Source organism: Delphinapterus leucas, chromosome 18, assembly GCF_059928025.1.
Source record: "Delphinapterus leucas isolate spDelLeu-1000000601 "Yukka" chromosome 18, BTC_Dleu_Yukka2, whole genome shotgun sequence".
Taxonomy (NCBI): domain Eukaryota; kingdom Metazoa; phylum Chordata; class Mammalia; order Artiodactyla; family Monodontidae; genus Delphinapterus; species Delphinapterus leucas.
The window spans coordinates 70,715,543-70,734,383 of record NC_143146.1 but is presented as its reverse complement, the minus strand read 5'-3'; the positions used below and the strand labels follow the sequence as shown (position 1 = coordinate 70,734,383).

The following is an 18,841-nucleotide window of genomic DNA, read 5'->3' as shown; positions in this document are numbered from 1 at the left end:
AAGAAAAGGAGAGAGGATAAAGGCAGATGGAGTTGAAGCTTAAAAATCCATCACATACAGGAAATTTAAATGAGAAAAGTGTTTACTCCAAGTTAAATAGTTCCTTCGACTTGTCTTTAGGTGGGGAAGAGGAGATAATGACCTGTCAGGATCCTTTTATCCTAAGGGATCCGTATTTCCAGAGGTCCCATGTTAAGAGGATGCTGACCATCCAGAGCAGCTGGGTGGACTGTGGCAGGGCCCAGTGGAGGGCAGGGCCTAGACCCAGCCAGTGGAGGAAAGGGTAGTGACCGGACCCTAAAGTGTAGACTGGCTTGCTTGCTCGGCTGGATAGAAAGCAGGGAAAGCAGTGGAGAGGAATAGACTCAAACTGTAGGGTTGTCCCTCAGTGCCCACGGGGGATTGCTTCCAGGAGCCCTGCAGATTCCAAAATCCATGGATGCTCAAGTCCCTTATATAAAATGGTGTAGTATTTACATATAACCCATGCACATCCTCCCGTATATTTTGGTTCATCTCTAGATTACTTATAATACCTAATACGATGTAAATGCTATGTAAGTAGTTGTAAGTACAATCAATGTAAATACTGTGTAAATAGTCGCCAGCCCGTGGCAAATTCAAGTCTTGCTTTTTGGAACTTTCTGGAATTTTTTTTTTTTTTTTTTTATCATTTTCCATCCAGGGTTGGTTGAATCCACAAATGCGGAAGCAGAGGAGACAGAGGCCAGACTGTAACCGCCTGCATTTGCAGAGCTGGAAAATGGGGCCTTAGTGTGGCAATTACTGAGTTGGTGGTTGGTTTATATGTTTCGATGAAAAAGAAGTTTTAGTTAAAAATCAGACCTAGGAAGAAATAGATTTAATTTTTGAGAGCAAAGTTTACCCCTTCATATACCAAAACTTTTTTAGTGTTTTCCTTTTGAAATGGAAACCTTTTGCAAATTTATATCGTTCTTTTTCCTCACCTTCTCAAACACAGGACTAGATGTTGAACTTATTCTAACCTTTCCATGGGACTCAGGGTTATCATCCTGAACGCTAATCATGACAACCTGCAGAATGGAGATATCCTTGCCCCCGATGTCATGTTCTGTGGCCCTGTACTAAATGGCTTCAGGCAACTGCATTTTTAAGTTCTGGTGGCTTTTGAGCGTTGTGCCTTTTTTTCTTCTTTTGCTGTTAGTGCATCTACCCACAGATGTTGTACCTTTCCCTTATAATTTTCTGTTTCCAGACTATTATGAACTTAGAAACTAGACAGTTGATCTTAATTATGTGTAGATTAAGGGCAAGCAAGTGCTGAGGGAGGAGATAACGATTTTTTTCCAATGGTAGTGATCTAATGTTTAGTGTGAACTATGACTAAATTTCGAGTACCAGGAACATGTATTTTCTGCTTCTCAACTATATTTGGTAACAATATATAATTTGAGTCACTGAAAGGTGCCATGAAAATTATCCTAACAAAAAGCTAGAATTTGTTACGAATTATGGTGGGAATGAAGAGGGGTTTCTAAAACTTGGGAGTGGGTCTGGTTCAAGGACACTTACCCATTAACTCTCAGGGCATCTCCATCTGCCCAGCTGGTCTGTTTGCAGCCAGAATGATGGGCACCCTCTCCCTGAGTCGCTTTCAGCTCTGACACAGGGCTCCGCTGGGCTTGCATAGTTCCAGCTCGCTAAGGGTGTGCACACAGACTTTTGTACTCACGAGGATGTCTGGGCTTTGAAGTATTGGCAGATACCATTTTTTATGATAGCGGTGAATTGGTACTTTGGCCTTTTAAATGGAAGAGTTGTCTGGGAGACATTCTGATATCTGCATTTCAGCTCTTCTGGTTGAAAATGCAGCTTTGCAGGAGGACTGCCACAGGTCACTGTTAGGAAAATTCTCTCACTATAGTTAGGACTTTTAAGCCCCAGAGCCTTATGATTATGGATCTGGTCTTGCAGTTGCATCCCATCAACCTGATTATTGCTGTCTTCTAGAAATGGATTAAGTCCTGTGGAAAACTAAAAGGAATAAAAAGTCCTCCACTTAGACTTCTTCAGTTTCTGTTTCAGTCTCAGTCCCATGGCACAGTGCCCTTGATACATTAGAATGATATCTCGTGGAGATCCCACGTCCTTCTGTAGGTTGGACCGGGGAGGCTTCCTACTTCCACCAGGTTCTTGCACTTGGGGTGGGAGGTAAGGCAGAGGAATGGACTTCATTTGCATCACCTGATTTTGAATATGCCCTTTAGAATTAATAGTACCTTTCAGTAAGCTGCAAGGAGTGCCGTTTACTAATGACTCTTCACTGCAAATGTTTCACTCTGTTCCTTTCAAACTGTGACCACTGATTCTTCTCATAGTCTTCCCTCCTTACGAATCACTTCAAGACATACAGAAATAAAGTTAGATGTCATTTATTTATTTAAAGGGATTTATTAAGTATTACCTGTGCGAAGAACTCTGTATTAGTTCTGGGAGGTTACAGTCTTGTGCGGGGACACAGAAAAGTATATGGTTCAGTTACAGAGCCAACCCTCAGCAGAACTGCATGACTAATTGATAACGATTTCACTTGTCAGCCATCTCTGGAGCCTTCCTTATGTCATGCAGGATGTACAAGGCCAAAGCGCGAGAGTTAAACGTTTAAACCTTGTCAAACAGACTGACCAGTGAGGATGGGCCTGGTGGAGTAGCTTTCATGGAGATGAGAGTAAGAGTGGTTCTGAAAGGCCAGGAGGATTAGATGAGCAGAGAAGAGTGGAAAGCAGCAGCGGAGGGACAGCAGGAAGGCGCAGGTGAGAACGGTGCACACCTGGGTCAGCGGGGCCATCAGCACGACTTGGGTACATTCAGAAGCAGGCCATGTGTTTGAAGCAGGATGAGGAGAATTGAGAGCCGTTAACATTTTGAGCAGAAATGTGTTCGAATTAAGCTGAAGGAAGACTCGTTTGGTATGTGAAACGAGTGAAGTTAAGCCAGCAATGGGGCTGCCGTAATAATCTAGCCGTAGGTTTCCAAAAGCCTAGACTAGGATGGAGCTAGTGAGAATGGAGAAATGAGAAAACAGAATCGTATACAACCGACTTTATTTTATTTTTATAACTTGAGAGGCCATATTCTTAAAGTTTAGTGGTAGTTGAGATATGGGAAGACCCTCCAGATGTAAGGGAGTCCCCAACTGTATGGCAGGTTAAATGAAGTAGAGAGGAGGGGATGTTAGGAAAGAGTAAGAAAGATGACAGAGAATCTACATGACGTGAGGACATGCTGGTAATTCCATAAAATTAATACAATTAATAAAATTTTTGCTTGGCTTCCTCAGAATTTAGTTTGAGATGGAAAGAAGTTTAAGAGAAGGCTTGAATTTATTTGTAGTTTTGAGAAAAGAGTGTTCAGCTTTCATGGAGAACTTTTTCCCTCCTTTATTATCGATGACATACCCCATTCTCTTGACAGCCAAACCAATGTCCAACCTGGAAATCTGCTTTTGTTTTTCTTCACTTCTCTCCTTAATCTCTGTATCCAGTCACCCACACTATCTAGTTTTCCTTCTAAAAGTCTACTTTATCATCGTCCTCTCCTCAGCATACCTAATGCCTGTCACCTAAGCTCACCTACTCTCATATTTCTTTCATTGAATATTGTTAACTGACCATCTTACAGGTACTTAGGTGGAAGGGGCTAGTCCTTGTTAGAATTCAACATGTCAAAGGGTAGCCAAAAGTAGGGAGACATGAAATTTTCATTTATGAATAAAAAAATCTTTTTCTGTAACTGTCAAAGCAGTGGTCCGTCTGCTGCATCCTGAAAGGAGACCACTGACTGGAGATTCTGATAATGGCCTCTGTTCAGGATCTAATCCAAGTAGGGAATCCGCACGTTTTATAAAGGATGGGGAGGGGCATCCCGACTTGAACCGAAGGATGGTGAGAGGGAAAAGAACCCACACCTTGGATGGTACAGATGGCACTGCTTGAGCCTTTTATCTTTCAAGAGGGGCATCCCTTTCAGGAGCGAGAGCCAGCTGGGCTTCTGGAAATTGTTCTTGGAAACTTCTGGAAGGGACGACACCAGAGTCTTTTCCATTATTAGAACGAATCACAGAAGACAGAATGCCCCTGGTTATCAGGAAAACCAGGACAAGGAATCACTTGTTTTCCCCTGTGCATTTTCTTAGTCTGTTTCCCTGGAACGTAATAAAGAAGCTAAAAACATCCTAAACGTTTTAGGATTTCTCAGCTGTATTATGTCTTTGCAACACGATTTACCTAAAGCAATGTGGTAACCAGAAGTATTTCAAGATAAATATGGCATAACACACACTTATATAATCAAAATAGTTAAATCCTAACACCGTAAGGCCAGGTTATGATATCGAGTACAGCATTCTTCATGTGATTCATATCCTTATATTTATGGTTTAACATAGCCAATCTGAATATTGATGATGTTATTTTCAGCCAGTAAGAATATCCATTCTGTTTTTTCAGCTTCTCCAGTTGGCAACGGTTATATCAAGCCTCCAGTTCCGCCCGTATCTGGCACACAAAAGGAGAAAGGGCCACCAACCATGTTACCCATCAGTGTGGACCCAGACAGCAAACCTGGAGAATATGTCCTCAAGAGTTTATTTGTCAACTTCACCACTCAGGCTGAGCGCAAGATTCGAATCATTATGGCAGAACCCCTGGTGAGTATGCACAGGAGACTTGCATCTTTTTAAATTCATCTTGACACTGAATATAGATTTTACAGCTCTAAGAAAGGATGGATGGCTTTCCCCCTAGTTTCCAAATGTTTGATACCATAGGTAATTTTTAAAAGATAATAGTTCAATTTGCTGATTTAAGAAAAAAATTGTGGATGCAGGACTTCAAAACAATCCTTAGCCAATACAGTTCAGCAGCACGCTTCACCACTGCATTTAGGACAAATCAGCATAATTTAACGTTAAGCCTAATTTAACGTTATTAATCATAGAGAAATTGTGTTCATAGCCTCTGCTGTGTCATATACTTTAGTCAAAATCTTTTGTCCTATTTTTAAAATAAAAGAAAAAAAAATCGTCATTCTTCAAGGGCTGGCCTGAGCTCCCAGTCTGAGAACATATGGTCTCAGTGACATCTTATCCGAGGAAATTTTTTGGTGAGTCATTCAGAAATACCACTCTGTTATCTGAAAATTGGAAGACCGGAAATTCTTGACTCAGTTACCTTTAGGTCCATTCTTAGATAGATAATGCCCTTCAACGTCAGTAGTCAGTACTTTCTTTGCAAATGATTCTGCTGCAAAATAAGGCTTGTGGCTTCAGTCTTATGTTCATTACTTCAACAAGGGCTCTAAGGACAGTGTGCTAAATCTCCAAAGGACAGTCAGAAAGGAAGAAAGTCCAAATGGAAGATTCAGATTACTTGTTTTCTGACCTTGGTAGGCCACACACAATAAGAGAAAGGAAAGGAATTCAGAGTGACGCAGCTCTTTGTATGAAGCTTGGCTTTGTACCTCCTGTGAGGAGACTGGGACAGGAGAAGAGGTCTGGGTTTGGCTTTAAGGCAGGGGTCTCCAACCCCCGAGCTGCTGAGCTGTCTCGTTAGGAACCAGGCCGCACAGCAGGGGGTGAGCAGCGGGTGAGCCAATGAAGCTTCCTCTGCGGCTCGCTCCCCATTGCTCGCATTACCTCCTGAACCATCCCCTGCCCCCCATTTCTGTGGAAAAACTGTCTTCTATGAAACCAGTCCCTGGTGCCAAAAAGGTTGGGGACTGCTGCTTTAAGGCATCATAGCTTAAAATAATTGAATGTAATATTAAGCCTACTGCCCAAGTCCCAAAAAAATACGTAACGGGTGATATTCAACATCATCTGTTAAAAATAACCTTTATAAGAATCACAATTTAAGGTTTGGGAATCAAAATTCAAGAATATTTAAGTGTACGGTTGCCCGAAAGTTACAAACTTTGCATTTTAACGTTTTTATTAGATCAGTGAATACTAACTTCCTATTAAGGAAAATGTTTTCTTGGTTTTACAGTTTAAATCATTTATAATAAATGAAACCTTAGTACTGTACCTTTTCCCCATTCACCCATGTTTTTGTGTTTTTAGTACTCTTGCTACTAATAATAGCTAATATTTCTGGAGCATTTACTATGTGCCAAGCACTGTGCTTAACTTATGTCCTTTAATCTTCACGATGACCTTAGGTAGGTAGTATTTATATCCCTGTTTATAGATGGGAAAAGCTGGCACAGAGAGGGGAAAGTAATTGCCCGAGGTCACACAGCATTGATTTGAATTCAAGCTCGTTCTCTTCAGAGCCCACCTCGGAACCATTCTACACTCTACTGCCAGTCATTTTCATGGAAAGATATCTTCTTTCACTTTTTTAAACAAGCCAATACAGGGCTCCCCATAACTTGAGTCCAAAACTCACGTGCCCAAATTCCCATTGCTCCAAACAGTCCCGATCCCTGGGACCCTCTGAGCTCCTTGAGAGGTGCCGAGGCAGCCCAGGCCCCCTCCCTCTGCCAGTGCGGGTCGGGAGCCACCTGGGTTCCAGAGATCATGGTGGGGAGTTAAGGAGGAGAGAGTGGGAAGGCACAAAAAAGAATCGTTTCACTCCTTGACAGTGGAACAGTGCCAAAGTAGCAGGCCAGGGCTCTCTGAAATTGTGTATTATGGTGGATTTTCCCAAGAAACTGGGAAGTTGTACAGTAGTTGAAAGAGGTGCTTAGAAGGCTAGATCCTGAGCCATCCCTGTTTCCAAAATAATCGTTTAGATACTGTTACTTAAGAATTTATGAAGTAAAATAGTTTAGGTTTAACTTTTTCATCTTTAGTTTACTCAGTTTGGCACGTGTTTGCATGACATTTTTCTTCCTGGAGTAAACATCATGTCTGAAAAAGTAACATGTACCACAGCTTTCTTTTAATTAGAGGTAGCCATTTTTGTTCCTTTCTATGTGACAAAAGTCCCCAAACAAGAAAAATGGAAAAGAAAAAGTGCAAGTCCTCTTCATGAGCAAATTTTCATTGTGTGCCCAGGGTGAGAGAGTTTGTTAGATGCTGATGGCCAAGTAGATGGACATTGTGTTTTTAGCTGAAGAAATGTATTCAATCAATTTTCAGTATCGTTGCTTTTTATAAAAAGAGACTATTTGCTCCCCTTGTATTTTTTGGCAGAGCTTCTGTGCCATTTCCATTTCTTGTCTGCTGAGAAGCGCTTAGTAATTTTTGCCCTTGTATTTGCTTACTTATGGGACAATAAATGTGAGTAGATTCTGTGGCTTGTTACCTGATTCTAATGTAAATGTGCACTTGGCATTTGTTCTGTAGCCATAGCAAGAAGAGGTGTTATTTTTGGTGCATGTGTAGTACATTTAAAGGGAACTCCAAATAAATGTGCCCTACTATTTCTTTTGCTGAGGTTGGCTTTATTTAGAAAGATGTTGAATCTTTTAAAAACCTGGATTTATGTGAGCTTGTATCATATCACAAAGTTGTATTCTGTTATCTCTAATATAATTAAAACCTGTATGGAATAGCAAAGGTAATTTTTAAAAATTTTGTAGTATAGATTTATTATCTATGGGGCTACTCAGGAATCTGTATTTTTCAGTTTTATTTAAAAAACTGAGTCCTTCAGAATTCCACATCAGTTAGACTGTGTGGGATCAATTATATACAATATTAAATTAAAGTTGTATTTACGAATTACCAGTATCCAAATAGGTAACTTAAATGGGGAAGAAAGGACAGGAACAAAAATGTTCTACCAAAATAAAATATTAGATATTTTTCTTGTTAAACATCTTTCACTGGTTCAGCAGTATTGTTCTTTGTATCCAAAAGATGCTCAGATCATATTCATTAATATTTATGGATAAGTCAATAATTTTATTCTATTTTTGTTGCTTCATGGGGTCATTTGATAGCATTTGCTCTTGGCTGGTACCATTATTTCACCTTTCCCAAGCGAAGTGTTTTAAACAAGGTAAATTGGGTCATCTGTATCTTTTTTATATTTTTATTTCAAAACAGAAAAAGTACAGAAAACAATGTAACAGATGCTTTCCCTCTTGCCTCCTACTCCTTTCTCCTGGTTTAAATTTTCTTTTTCCCAAAGTATATCTTTTTGTAGTTCTTTAAGTAACAGTCAGTGGGTGGGAAATCACTCAGTCTTGTTTATCTTGGATGCCCATATTTTCCCCTCAATTATCAGTGATAGTTCAGCTAGGAATAGAATTCTAGTTTGACATTTATTCTCCTTCTAGACTTTTGACAATATATTTCACCATGTTGCCTCAAGCATTGCTGTTGAAGAGTCTGGTTGATTTGCTATTTGTGGATTATTTACTTTTTTCTCTGTTTGCTTTTATGGTTTTTTGCTTTGCGTATAGTGTTCTGCAGTTTCACTACATTGTGTGCTTAGTTGTGGATTTATTTATTTTTTATATATATATTTTTAAAATTTTATTTTTGGCTACACACAGGCTTTTCTCTAGTTGAGGCGAGCGGGGGCTACCCTTCGTTGCAATGAGCGGTCTTCTCATTGCAGTGGTTTCTCTTGTTGCAGAGCACAGGCTCTAGGCACACAGGCTCAGTCGTTGTGGCACACGGGCTTAGTTGCTCCGTGGCATGTGAGATCTTCCCGGACCAGGGCTCGAACCCGTGTCCCCTGCATTGGCAGGCGGATTCTTTTTTTTTGTTTGTTTGTTTGTTTGTTTGTTTTGTTTATTTTGGTACGCGGGCCTCTCACTGTTGTGGCCTCTCCCGTTGCGGAGCACAGGCTCCGGACGCACAGGCTCAGCGACCATGGCTCACAGGCCCAGCCGCTCTGCAGTATGTGGGATCTTCCTGGACCGGGGCACGAACCCGTGTCCCCTGCATTGGCAGGCGGACTCTCAACCACTGCGCCACCAGGGAAGCCCCTGGCAGGCGGATTCTTAACCACTGCACCACCAGGGAAGACCCTGGATTTATTTTTATTTTCTTGTTTGAGACGCATGTTTCTTGAATTGAGGGTTCATATCTTTCATCAGTTCTGGAAAATTCTTAGCCATTAATTATTTGAATATTGTCATTTCTCCACTTTTCCTCTTCTCTTTTTCTGGCATTCATATTAGATGTACATTGGACCTTCTCATGATATATTACATATCTTTTTACCCTTCTTTAATTATTTCTACCTCTCTGTCTCTGGCTACTGCATTCTGAGTAATTTTCTCAGGTCTATCTTCAATTTATTAATCTTATCTTGGGCTATGTCTAATCTGTTGTTTAATGTGCCCAGTGAGAATTATAATTTTGGTGATAGAATTTTTTATTTCTAGAAGTACTGTTTTAAAATCTATTTAGGTGGGTTTTATTTTTTTAGGTTTTTTTAGGGGTTTTTTCCTAACGTTCAGCATTTCTTTTTTCTGTCTTTGATCACCTTAAACATACATTTCTGTGTATGTCCTCTTTTAGGTTAGCCCCAGAGTCTTCACCATCTGGGCCAAATATTACGTTAATTTCTTGGTTTGCAAGTTTCTGCACCTAGCAGGTGATAATAAATGTAAGCTCCAAACTCTTGTGAGACTTGAGACTGTGGTTTCACATTCTTGGGGAGGATTTTGTTGTTGTTGTTTTTACCTAGAACCCAGGCAGGGGTCATTGGAATATCTTTTCATCTCCCTGTGCCAGTGCATAGATTTGTCCCTAGTCCACTGTTTCATTGTTTAGGACCAGGGTTTATATAGGTGTCTTATTTCCAGTGTCCCACCCCTCAAGGCTCACAGCTTTGTTGCGTGTCCCCAAGTGGACAACAACAAAAAGCCTCCAGCATAACGAGACCAGTAGTCCTCTCCCTGTGTAGCCACTACCTCACCTCATATCTTTCTGCCTTTCATTTCCCTTTTCCTTTCTTGTGAACTCATTTCTGCCTTTAAAAAAAAAATCTTATACTCCATTCAACATTTCCAAGTGTTTGTAGCATGTGAGTTTTTGCATTATGTTTGTCCATTATCCGGCCAAAGCCCTCTGCACAATTCTTGGTTTGCCTTTCATGCAGATAAGGGCAGGTGGGTCTTTGCACTGTGAGGTTCCTGTGCAAGCAGACGTTCCCATGGCGAGGTGGGGTGTCCCCAAGATGAAGAAAAGGGAGAGTGAGGGGATTGTCACCAAGTCTTCCTCTTCTGATCCTGCCTGATGAGTTTCCCCTAAATACAGCCTGTCCCTTTCATTCTCTTATTCAGATCCTTCATATCACACCCTTCTGCTCCTTGATTTAACTCCAGCCTACCTTTCTTCCTCCATGGATCTTTATGAGCCATGTTTCAATTCTGTGCTTGCCGGCCAACGTGTGTATAGCACACTGTCCCCTCTTCCTGGAATGCCCCTCATCTCTCCATCCTGCCTATCTTTCAAGGCCCAACTCAAACACCTTTGAAAGGTTTACTTGATTTCTTCCCTGCTGACTCCACACAGTTATGCAGTTGTGGATATACACACTTGTAAATCTCTATTTTATCTGAACCGCCATATCATTATCTCAAGCAAACTGCCTTCATTAAATAAGAGTATTAGACTAGAATAGAAAATATCAGAGAACATTATAGATTTTAAGGGTAGATGTTTTATGGAACTTTCAGTTGTGTGTATATATATCAGGCCTTGGTATAAAATGTATATTTTTATGGTATAAAATTTATATTTTAGGGGTGGAGGATACAGACTTTTTGTAAGTTAAAGAAGCACGTTACTAGTCTTTAAGTTCCTACAGGCATTAACTGTGTCTTATCTACACACACACACACACACACACACACACACACACACACACACGTCCCTGTGTCTAGAAAATCTCCTTTATATACAGTAGACAGTGTTTTTTGAGTATATGAATGAATGAATAGATAGATGAATGAATGGATGAAAAAAATATTAATAGGGACTTCCCTGGTGGCGCAGTGGTTAAGAATCCGCCTGCTAATGCAGGCGACACGGGTTCAAGCCCTGGTCCAGGAAGATCCCACATGCCGCAGAGCAACTAAGCCCGTGAGCCACAACTACTGAGCTCACGTGCCGCAACTACTGAAGCCTGCATGCCTAGATCCTGTGCTCCAGAACAAGAGAAGCCACCACAATGAGAAGGCTGTGCATTGCAACAAAGAGTAGCCCCTGCTCGCCGCAACTAGAGAAAGCCTGCACGCAGCAACAAAGACCCAATGCAGCCAAAAAAAAAAAAAAAAAAAACTATAAAAAAATATTAATATAGTAGCTCAAAAGGAATGTAGGATCCTGTGTGTTTCTGAGGGTCGTCTTGCCAACCTCTAAACGGATAATAATGGATTTTGTTCTGTCCTTTGTACCCCTCGGCAGATGAATGCCCTACAATCTGCAGAGTACAAGGGACGTTAATTCTCAGCCTTCTGTCTTGGGGCATCTAAGGATACCTCATTATTCATTGATACGGTCACCTGCTCCCACTTCACCGGAGCAGTGTGTGAAGAGGAGAGTCAGGCTGACTCTTAGCGGTCGGACTCAGCCTCGGAATATACGCTCTCATTACCTCTAAGTCTCTCCGGTTATATAGCATCTGTCACTGGAGTCACAGGCAATTACCTTCTCAATAAACTCTCTTCCAAAAAACAAGGCTCTCCAGCTTTTCGAAATTCAAGAGCTCGCATAATCTTGACTTTGCAGATTTAATGGAAAAGAAGAGATAAAACAACTTTTCATTCAGCTTGATCTGGATCTGAATCCTGATGCTGCCTCTTTAGTGTCGTGAGGCCTTGGGCCAGCTAGTCAGTCTCCCTTGTTTCTCATTTGCAAGAGCCTAGCTCATGGGGTGGGTGAGAGAATTCGAGGTAATATGTGGAGCTGTGACGCAATTCTTAGCACGTTCTAGGTACTCAGTTTTCACCACCATCATCATCCTCATTGTCATCGAGGAATTGGTATCAATAACCTCATCTTCTGGTATGTTTCTCTGGTGGCCAGCCTGGGGCTTCCTCTCTTTGTGTTCATCCAGAAGGAGTGGAAGCTTGAACAGGGTGGTTGGATGCCTGCTGTTGCCATGCCCTGTTATTGTCAGATGGTTGTTCTGATCTCTGCCTTGGCAATGAGAAAGGTATAGCCAAAGCTGGTTTAAGCACACCTGGTCTGGATCCTTTAGGGATTTATGCTCTGGGAGGTGACAGAGGCAAACAAAAGTCTACAAGAGAAGGCAGCAGCCCCACTGGCTCACTGTTGTCTCCCGCAAAATACTTAGCGGGTGTAAGTTGTGAGGACCTAGGAAATGAAACCAGGGATTTGAGGCGAGTCCACATAGAATGGTTTTCCAAGGCTTTCCAAGAGGAAATTTCACAGGTCCTTGACGATCAGGGTCTCGGAGACAAGTAGGAACATTGTCGTGCCAGGTTGTGCTGGGAAGTCAATGGCCCCAAATGTGAAAAGCTGGATTATTCAACTAAGTAAAGCAACTTCAGAAAATTTCAGAACTTTCTTTTTTTCTCATTCATATGTTTAAATTTATTGAAAGCGTCAGAGGGAGAAATATCTAATTTTCTTAAAGTTAGTCGTCAAATCAAACTGATTTTTCCTTTTTTCCTGTTTTATTGAGCTATAACTGATGTGTAATATTGTATTAGTTTCAGGTATACAACATAATGATTTGATGTATTGTGAAATGATCACCGCAATAAGTTTAATTAACATCCATCACCTCACATGGTTACAAATTTTTTTTTTTTTTTTTTTTTTTTTTGCGGTATGCGGGCCTCGCACTGTTGTGGGCTCTCCCGTTGTGGAGCACAGGCTCCGGACGCGCAGGCTCAGCGGCCATGGCTCACGGGCCCAGCCGCTCTGCGGCATGTGGGATCTTCCCGGACCGGGGCACGAACCCGTGTCCCCTGCATCGGCAGGCGGACTCTCAACCACTGCGCCACCAGGGAAGCCCAAATTTTTTTTCTTGTGATGAGAACTTTTAAGATCTCCTATCTTAGCAACTTTCAAATATACAGCATGGTATTGTTAGCTGTTGTCACCATGCTATATGTTCATTCTCAGAACTTATGTTTGTAATAACTGGAAGTGTGTACCTTCAAGAATCAACCACACTACTCAGGCTACCTGTTTTGTCCACCCTCCTTCCTATAATTTGACCAATACACAAAAACTCGGTTTTTCATCACAGCCCTGCTACTAGCCTCTGCTTCCAGCAAAGTCACTTAAATGTGATCCATCATTGTTTTTTCTTCTATGAAATGTTCACAGTCAAGCCCAGTTTTAGCTCTAATGTGTATAACAAATGAAATATAAGCATTAACTCTCCACATCTCTGAGTGAATAAGTCATATCCCACTGAATCCACCTAGGTTAAAGCTTCTATTGTCCTTGCGAGGAGCTGCAGTGAAGCTAAACTGGGTACTGGACCAGGGGTTTCATCTGGATCTACAGCCTAACAGCGTAAAATGTCAACAGGAAGAAGAAGAAATTCTAACTCGCCTAAGACTTAGAAAGCAAGTAATGTATTCTCTACTTTAATTGAAACGTGGAGAGAGGAAGAGATCTGCATAACCTCAAAAGAAGAACACACACCTTTCATCTTGTCCTTTAGCAGAGCCTGTGACTGAGCAGGAGAGCAGAGCTTGCCTTCCTGTAATGTTCCCGCATTTAAAAACATATTTCGGATGAAAGGTGATGTGACAGTGGGAAGATTTCATTATTGGGATTACTTGAGCTTTGATAGCCCCTGCTCACAAAATAGCTAATGGATGAGATACAGGCAGGAGCTTTCAGATGTTATCCCTGTGTTGAGCTTGGAGCATAGGTGAGGGAGGGGTGACAGATACTCAGTCATAGAGATGCTAACTGGGGGATGCTGGGATGGAGCCCTAACAATCATATAACATGATCTAGCTGGTTTGCTAACATAAGAGACACAAGTCAGGGAATTTCTGTTTTAATATAAGACTAAAAATGAACTAGAAGTAACACAAAATAGTTTCTTGGTGTGCACGAGTTTAAAGAATCCAGGATGCCAATGTCTGTTGCACTCACACCACCAACCTGTAGGGAATGTGTCATGCCTTGAGACCAAGCCTGTAGGGACAGTGGTCACGGCCAGCTGGCACAAACATGGAAAGGCTGAGCAATTAGCTAATTACCGCAAGCTAATGTGGTTCTAGGTTCACGAAGTACTACTGCCTGTTGACGAACACTTGTTTCTTGGCCCTGCGTCTCAGGCTTTCAGCTCCTCCCCCACCTGAAGCCACAGGGCTGGCATCAGGACAGCTCTCCAGTTAACCCCAAACTTAAGCTGGACATTGTGCTATAATAGACACAGGTGATCCACCACCAACAAAATAAGTACGGTGAGTGGTTCTAGTTGTTTTAATGAATCTGACTGTGGCTCTCTAAGTAAGCAAAGCCTTTAGTAAGTGAAATACACACTCACTCCAGCCTCCTCTTAGGATTTTAGACCGGATCTGATGAGAGGTAAGAGACTATGGTTGGGATACAGTCTACTTGTAGTTATAAAAGAGCTCTTTTTCTTTTTTTTTTTTTTTTTTTTTGCCTCTGGCCCATATACAGATTGAACTTTCTGCTGTTTCATCTCTGCAGGTACCTGAATACTCTGCTGATGTCTAGATACCAGAAACTACTGGATTCTTTAATCAGGAACTTTTTTAATATTTAAGGAATTTGTGAATTAGGGAATCCTGCTGCACTAATTGGAAGGCAGAATGACTACCTCTAATTAAATTTGAATCTTTCTATGGTGAATTTCATGAAAACTGTTGTAATTAGTCATGCTTATTATAGCCTGATAGCCATTCACTAACCTCAGTGTTGATTTTTCAAGATAGTATTTTATCATACTCAGATTTGCACATTGGTGGGTTTTTTGCACTGTTGTGTATGCAAGTCTTCCTGTACCACCCAACTGTTACACGTCTGTCACCTAAGGATGTGTAAATAGCAGAAGCAGCAGCTTTAATATCTCTCTGCACTGTGGGTTCACGTCAGCTTCCCAAAAGGACAACCAGCTAAGGTTTTTAGCCAAACTTCTCTTTAAATAGAGGTTCCTCTTACTTCAACAGACCTAGTAAGGGAAATATAAAGAGAATAAAAATAATTTCTAGATTTAGCTGCCTACTGAGCATAGTGATAGAATCAAAGTAATGCTGTCCTTAAAGGAGACTCAGAAACAGTTCAGGTCAGATAAGGAATATTTATGTTACACTTGACAAAGTACTAGCTTATTTTCCAAATTATAAATTAAAAAATAACTTTAAAAATAGCTATTTCTTAGCAGAGCAGCTCAGCCTGGCACCCCTTACTTAATCTAGTAACACTTTCACCAGAAATCTGAAAACTCACCCTAACCCAGAAAGAAAATAGTATTAATAGCTAAAACCAGACAGAATTGTTGAAAGGTTGCATTTAGCCGCCGAATGAGGTGATCTTTCCAATGAGCTCACAAACTCACTTTTTTCTGTGTACTGTTCAACTTGAAGTTTGTTTTCCTTGTTATGAATGTTCTTGGTTTCATACAGATGAAAAGTTGTTCTTTTGTGACTGTTAAATGGAACTTTTTCGGCCATGAAATGAAATTTAATGCACCATGAGAGTAAAAGTTTCACTGAACCTTATAGCAAATAAAACATATGGAAAGTGTCATGAAGTAATACCAAAAAAAAAAACCCAAAGGGGTTTTTACTCCAACTTAATAGTATCCAATTCAGTTCATCCATGGGTGAGGCCATAATTTTTATGTCCAGTGACTATGAGAAGATTATCAAAGTTTCTTCTTTTTGAGAGTACAAAATCAGGTGAAGATTATTCCTCAAGTTATTTTCAGTCTAGCCTTTTCTGATTATATGCTTCTTCTTACTATGTATAGAGACATCATTTTTAACACAAAAGATCATTTGAAAATACATCATCATTTTTTAAGTGACAGAAAATACCAATAAAAGTAAATTCAGGGACTTCTCTCGTGGTGCAGTGGTTAAGACTTCACCTTCCAATGCAGAGGGTGCAGGTTCGATGCCTGGTCAGGGAGCTAAGATCCCACATGCCTCGTGGCCAAAAAACCAAAAAAAATAAAACAGAAGCAATATTGTAACAAATTCAATAAAGACTAAAAAAAAACGGTCCACATTAAAAAGTAAGTTCATTAATATGACACAATAAGCATTGAAGGCCCATCCCTACAATCACTATGATATAATATCACTATATTTCCACACAGCATTTTGCATTTTGACTTTCCTGAAAGTCATTAATACAGCTTTAGGCAGCAGCAATCTTTAGCACCGTAGTCATTTTAACTGGCTAAAATTCCACAGGTCATGCTAACAATAAGAAGACATTTTATTAGGTAATTTTGATGGTCACTTACGTATGTATCTAGTATTTCCGACTTAAACGATTCTTAAAATTCAGCATTCCATATGATGGTATTTCCTGATGCCTTTAGGGGTTTCTACTCAATTCATAAGTTGTAATCATGGAAGTTTGGTGGAGGTTAGATACTATAATCTTTAAATATTTAAATATTTTGATTGACCTAAAATGTAGGTATTGCTTTTCTTTAATTGAGGTATGTTCACATACCATGAAATTCATCCTTTAAAATTGTGCAGTTCAGTGAGTATTCACAAAGCTGTACCATTAATTCCAGAATGTTGCCTTTTAATAACACTTCAAAAGAGAGAGTAGGTGAGTAGATTTTCATCTATTTTTTTTTCAACTCTTTACCCCCTGGAGTTTTCCTTTTATTTTTACCAGAAAACCAAACCTTTTTTTTCTTAGTTAAAGTAATTGGGTCATTTCAGTTTTAACTGGGAAATTTTGATTGGCTGCATGACTTTGGGTACGTAATGAATACTATATGATGGTTATCATGAAGACGATGCTGCCTATGAAATTGCCTTTTTTATCTCATGTGTAAAACAAAAATTCAAGATACTTAGGGGCTGTGGAACTTCTACAGGAATGAAAATGCTTACCCGTGAGTCAAGCCAAATTCCAATTCAGAAATGGCAGCAAGGGCAGCATCCCCCTTTGCTCGGCTTCTAGCTGTTGGTTCAGATAACGGCGCTGTGTCACCAAATCCCGCCTGAGAAGAGGCTTCTCTGTGGTGCTGAGTGAAGTGGTTTCCATTCTCTAGTGTTGGCTACTGACCTGTCAGTAACACCCTGAGAGGCACTTGACTGGAAAGGCTTGTAGAGTGTGTGTCACATTCCTTTCCATCTAAATAATGCCCCATATGTACCAGATTGGTCAGTCAGGATGTTCTAATTCCAGAGATTTACAGCCAGCACATTGGGATCAATGTCTTACCCCATAAGTATCAGCTCTGTGGCTTCATGCATACCCACTTCCCAAGGTTTTCTGGGATTCCCAGTGGTTAGCATAATAAATTGTGAACTTCTCAAAGGCAAAAACTATGATGCTTATGCTCAGGATGGACAGTGGGAACGAGACAGTGGTTCCCACTGCTAAAAGTAGGTCGTTACTATCAGAATTGCCTCCCCTCCTCCCTTTGGTGTCCAAGAAAATGAAATGCCTTTCAGACAGATTAGGGATTCTTCTTCCCATACATTCAGTGAAAATTTTTACTTTAATCAGTATGCTTAAAGTATACAATACAATAAGCTACAGGGGTTTAAAATCTATGATTTGATGAATTTTGATAAATTCGTACGCTGGTGCCAGCATCACCTCAGCCCAGGTACAGAACATTCCCGTCATCCCCAGGGGTTTCCTGTGCCCCTGTGCAGACAGCCCAGGCCACCACCCAGGGCCTCAGGCAACCGTTGATCTATATATAGATTAATTCCCATTTTCTAGAATTTTGTATGAACGGAAGCTCTACTTTGTTTCACCATAATGTACTTAAGGCGCTTCCATTTATTATTTATCAGTAATTCATTCATCTTTACTGCTGAGTAGAATTCCATTTAATGTATATACCACAATGTGTTTCTTTAGTTACCTTTGAATGGCCTTTGGGTCAAAAAACAGTGTTTTGAGTACAGTTTTAACCAGCACAAGTCTTTTTTTTTCCTATTCTTTTTCAGATTCTTTTCCATTATAGGTTATTATAAGGTATTGAATACAGTTCCCTGTGCTATACAGTAGGTCCTTGTTGTTTATCTCTTATATATATGGTAGTTTGTATCTGCTAATCCCAAACTCCTATTATCCCTCCCCACCCCCTTCCCCTTTTGGTAACCATAAGTTTATTTTCTATGTCTTTGAGTAGCCAGCACAAGTCTTGATTTCCATAGATCATGCTAATAATTATAACAATGTATATTTTACAGGGTATGTTTTTAAGTTTTATTGAAGTATAGCTGATTTACAATATTGTGTTCATTTCTTCTGTCTGACAAAGTGACTCAGTTATACATATATTTAAGTTATTTTTGATAGTAGCTTATAGATACATAGGTAGGTAGATAGATAGTACTTTCTATAGTAACTTCTAAGTGTGACTGTACTTGAGGCTATACATTATACAAAGAGGAATAAGACAGATTTTTATAAGAATAACTGCCATTGTTTGGCTTACCTGTCATGTTTCAGACATACTAATTTTCACATTAACCCTAGCAGATAGGTAATAATAATAGTTCATGTTTCTCTAGTGCCTACTGAGTGCCAGGCACTGTTCTTAATACTTGAATAACATCAGCTCACCTAATTTTTCACATTAACATCATGAGATATGTACTCTTATACCCCACTTCACATATAAGGAAAAAACTTGTCAAAAGTCACACAGTTAGTAAGTGGTGGGGCTGGTACTCAGTGTAGACCACCCATCTCCTGGATCCTTGCTCTTAA

The 18,841-nt window shown here is 40.3% G+C and overlaps 1 protein-coding gene across 9 annotated transcripts in view; it reads left to right on the top strand.

Annotated features, from left to right (window-relative positions):
* FRY (FRY microtubule binding protein) overlaps positions 1-18,841 on the top strand; it is a 426,510-nt gene that overhangs the window by 213,340 nt on the left and 194,329 nt on the right. For all 9 annotated transcript variants that reach the window (XM_089899275.1, XM_089899270.1, XM_089899272.1 and 6 more), the window contains one exon: positions 4,491-4,690. In XM_089899275.1, the coding sequence (XP_089755401.1) occupies positions 4,571-4,690 (120 nt within the window). In that variant the 5' untranslated portion in view covers positions 4,491-4,570. The remainder of the gene's footprint in view (positions 1-4,490; positions 4,691-18,841) is intronic.